The 4,858-nt window shown below is 42.7% G+C and overlaps 1 protein-coding gene across 1 annotated transcript in view; it reads left to right on the forward strand.

Annotated features, from left to right (window-relative positions):
- Plcl2 (phospholipase C like 2) overlaps window positions 1-4,858 on the forward strand; it is a 191,592-nt gene that overhangs the window by 107,451 nt on the left and 79,283 nt on the right. Inside the window, exon 3 of the mRNA XM_052745608.1 lies at window positions 2,255-2,458. Within this exon, the coding sequence (XP_052601568.1) occupies window positions 2,255-2,458 (204 nt within the window). The remainder of the gene's footprint in view (window positions 1-2,254; window positions 2,459-4,858) is intronic.

The raw sequence follows: 4,858 nt of genomic DNA on the forward strand, positions 1-4,858 counted from the left end.
TTGTTGAAATATTGATTGATGCTAGAATAAACTGGTCTTATTGCTGACTCACAAACTGCTTACCTGTGTTCCTATTATGACCAGTTAACAGCTTTTTTTTTTAACATAGTGTACATGGGAATCTCTGATGTTTTTGAATATTATTATTTCTTAGATGGAACACAAATTGATAACCTAAAAAAAGGTAGATTGGTTAAAGTAAAGAGATATGTTCCAGATATTTCTTATGGAGCTCTAGTGCTTGGAAACATTTAAATGAGCCATTGTTCTTTTGATTTTAGAGGATAGATAATTGTTTACATAAAGTATTTATGGTAAATGTGTTTATGAAAGTCTTAAGATAATTTGTTCTGAAATAACATGTTTCAGAGCAGTCAGTTAGGAATTATATACCTGATTAAGGATGAGCCACACATCTAACTATATACTAGATGTAATATATTGGTAAGCAATATAGGACTAAACCCCTAGGGTCTCCCTTACAGAGAGTCCACAGCAGTGTGTGAGATGTGTTCTATGTTGTAGGTATTATAAGATGCTTGCTTATTTAAAAAATACTTATTTTTGTTTTGTGTGTATGAGTATTTTGCCTGCATGTGTATCTGTGCACCACATACATGCCTGGTGCCCACAGAGCCCAGAAGAAGGTATCAGATCCCCTGGAACGGGAGTTACAGATGGTTGTGAATTGCCATGTGAGTGCTGGGAATCAAACCCAGGTCACCTGGAAGAGCAGCCAGTGCTGCTAACCACTGAGCCATCTCTCCATCCCATTTGTTTGCTCTTAAGCCACTATTATAAAAATGACATTAGCAGTGAATCCTAACCCAGGAAACACTTTCACTATGTTTCCTATCTAATTCTGTTTCTCTGGAATAAGAACAGTTGCCAGCAATAAGGACATCCATTGCCTTCCTCTCAAAGTCAACGGATAACCAAAATTGGAAGAGTTTCTCCATTGTTGGGGGTGCATGCATTTTGGCAAACCCTCAGTTCCAAATAAACCACACTGTCCCTTGCCTGTGGCTATTGGCGTGCATATGGAACATAATTCCTTTTGGGACCTCTTAAGGCTCAACCATCATGCCTCCAGGGCTTGTCTGTACTGAGCCCCACAAAGCCATCTGTAGTGGTGCTTAGTGGTGCACCTGCTCTGCATGTCAAGCTGGCTGTGAGAGTGTGCCGGAACCAATAGAAGGCAGCCTGCCCTCAGGGGACTTGTGCTACAGTCAGGAGTGGGCGGTAGAAGGGGAATCAACAAGGAGTTACCACCGACTGCTGGGGAGTACACTTTAGATAGCTTAGTAATGTACCTCTGTGCATGTCACAAAATGAGTTTGAACAAGAGGATGCATAGCTTGATGGCTGTGGTTAAAGCATTGTTAATTAAAATGAAATGTTTTAATTCAAAACTTATTCCAGAGCATGGATTGCTTAGGAGCCTAGATCTCTAGATCTGCTTCTTCTGGCCACCTGTTCTGTCCACACAGGGCACAAGCATGCCTGGAGTCACACTTATGACTCATACTCTGACTAGGAAAAAAATTCCCTTTATATATGTGTATATACTTACAACACACACACACACACACACACACACACACGCACACACACACACACACACACGTGTATATAGATATGGGATTTTTAGAATGGCTTACAGGTGTGGTCCAATTAGTCTAACAATGGTTATCTAACAATGTAAGGTCTAGTGATTGTTTAGTCCAGCAGACTGGATGTCTCGGCTGTCATTCAGTATACGCCGGAATCCTGAAGAAGTAGGCTCTAATGCCAGTGAAGGAATGGATTTGCTAGTGAGAGCGAGAGCAGGCCGGCAAAGAAAGAGAAAGCTTCCTTCTCCCATGCCCTTTCTATAGATTTCCAACAGAAGGTGTGGCCCAGATTATCTTCTCAAAAGATCTGGATTAAAGCTTTATTTTCCTACTTCAAGATCCGGATTAGAAATGGGTCTTCAGCCAGGCGGTGATGGCAGGCAGATCTCTGAGTTTGAGGCCAGCCTGGTCTACAGAGTGAGTTCCAGGGCAGCCAAGGCTACATAGAGAAACCCTGTCTCAAAAAACAAACAAACAAACAAACAAAAAAATGGGTCTTCATACTTCAAATTATTTAATTAAGAAAAAACTCCCTCACGGGTGTGCTCAGCCCTTTGTGTTTTAGTTAATTCCAGATGTGGTCAAGTTGACAACCAAGAATAGCATCACAATGACCCAGAAGGCTCTTTTCTGTTTTGCAGAATGCAGTGGTATCATTCAAGGAGTTGTGTGGCCTCTCCTCGGTGGCTAACCTCATGCAGTGCATGCTGGCTGTGTCACCTCGATTCCTGGGGCCCGACAACACCCCCCTGGTGGTCTTGAATCTTAGTGAGCCCTACCCTACCATGGAGCTGCAGGCCATTGTGCCTGAGGTTCTGAAGAAGATTGTAACAACTTATGACATGGTAAGTCCTGTTTGTCCTGTTCCTGGGGAGGAGGGTGTTTTAGGGTACCACACCAGATGTAAGCAACAGCTTTTGCTGATCTGTTCTTTCCTGTCTCACGCATCATGTGCTTATGCTGGAAGAGTGTCTCCTCTCACTTTGTTGTCCTTGAAAAAGTTTCATGTTAGCCAGGCGGTGGTGGCGCACACCTTTAATCCCAGTACTCAGGAGACAGAGCAGGTGGATGGATCTCTGTGAGTTCGAGGCTAGCCTGGCTTCCAGAGCAAGTTCCAAGACAGCCAAGAACAACTAAGTAAGGCTACACACACACACACACACACACACACACACACACACACACACACACACACACAAGTTTCATATTGTATTGTTGTGTTAGAAAGCAGGGTTCAGAGACTCTTTCCTCAGATTAAACATGAACTTCCTAAAAACTGAATCTGAACCAACTTCTCATGGATGCTCTGTGTCTTACATTTATGTGATTAAACCAAACAAACAAACCCTTTTTATCCTGTCTTGGAACTAGTCATTGATTTATTTTGTTTCCACTTTCTCCTCAACCCAGTAAAGTAATGAATTCAATGTTTTGGAAGATGAGTTTGGAATCCCATCAAGGGCAGGTGCTCCCATATTCAACACTACTGGGTGGTGGTTACCTTCCTCAGGGCAGCTGTTCCTCGAGTTATCTTCAGGACACCTAGAATATTACAGTTTTGCCTTTAAGATTTATCTTGCATTTTCTTAATTGAATGCTGCTCTCTTTTTGTGCTCTTACAATTTTTTATAACTCTAAGGGAGAATTTTTTTTATTGTGTGTTCATAAGTAAGGGGTGGAGGGGCGATACAGCACGCACCGTCGTATCGTGTATGCCAGCTTGGAGGACAGCTTTCGGGACTTGATTCTCTCCCTCTGTGGAATCCAGGGACTGACCTCATGTCCTCAGGCTTACAAGGCAGAACTTTGAATCGTTGAGCTATTTCACTGGCCTGCTAAGGAAGAATTTAATTTGTGAGCAGCACTTACTTCAAATTCCTAAAGTAGCTAAGGATGTTAGAACTGGCTGTGTGTATCAGCAGTGACTTCTTAGTCTGGCAGTGTGGACAATCCTCTCAGGTAGGGCATTGAGGTCATTCAGGATGAGTGTCCCTGGAAACGCTAGCTAAGGCCACAGAAAACGAAAATGAAGTTTCCTCTGGTACATCTTCTATGCTTGAGAGAATAGGACCGGCCTCCTCCATCCTCTCTAGAACATTTTGACTGGTTGGGGCTGAAAGCTGTAATTTAAAGGGTTAGGTGATTCAGGGGGGATACAGACCTCTTGGGTGAGCATTTCCCACACTGTGTTATGAGGAATCCTGCTTTCTTTGAATATTAATAAACATGCAGTGCAGGAAAGGGCACATAGAGAAGTAATTTGGAGAAATGCTCCTCTGAGTGAAACTAACCAGACGTCATTACTGCCCTTTTTTTTCAGCCATTCCAGGACACCAGCCCATGGGATAGAGCCACCCACAATAAGGGTGGCTTTTCCTTCCCTTGTTAAACTTCCTCATAGACAAACCTAGGGATGTTTCCATGGTGATTCTAAACCCTACCAAGTTGAGAGTGAAGATCAGCCATAACAGTAGTCACACAGTATACCAAGTGTTCATCCTCCCTCCCATTTCAGCCTAGATCTCATGGAAACTTAAGACATACAAGAGACCAAGCATTTCCTGCTTGAGACAAGCTGCAGACAGCCTCATCCACTGCAGGAAATGCTTAGTTCTGAAGAGAAGGTTAAACACACCCAAGAGAGCAGAGAAATAACCAATTCCAGAACATTTAATCAAAAAAGGTATAATAAAACACCATGAAAAGCAACAAAATGACAGGAATAAATAGATTGTTCAGTAATAACTCTCATTATTAATGGTGTCAGTTCCCCAGTTAAAAGACACTTACTAACAGATTGAACTGGAAAACATCCAATGAAATAAAAGAAGGAACTGTTTAGGAGGCCCCCAGGCAGTGGGACCAGGACCTGTCCGTGGAGCATGAGCTGGCTTTTTGGAACCTTTGCTCAGCCTTGGTGCAGGGAGGAGGAGACTGGACCTGCCTCAACTGAATCTACCAGGCTGGGCTGACTCCTCAGGGGAGACCTTGCCTTGGAGGAGGTGGGAATTGGGGGGTGTGTGAATTGGGAGGAAGACTGGGGGTGGGAGGAGGGAGGACAGGGGAGTCTGTGGCTAATATGTAAAATTAAATTAATTATAAAATAAAAATATTTAAAAATTTTTTTTTCTAAATTAAAAAAAAAGCCTAGGGCCATATGTATTTAATGTACAGTTCTACCAGACTTCCAAAGAACCAGCACCATTTTTTATTCCATAAAATAGACCATGAAGAAATACCTCCAA

This window comes from Peromyscus californicus, unplaced genomic scaffold (genome assembly GCF_007827085.1).
Source record: "Peromyscus californicus insignis strain IS unplaced genomic scaffold, ASM782708v3 Scaffold_19__1_contigs__length_69161282, whole genome shotgun sequence".
Lineage (NCBI taxonomy): Eukaryota > Metazoa > Chordata > Mammalia > Rodentia > Cricetidae > Peromyscus > Peromyscus californicus.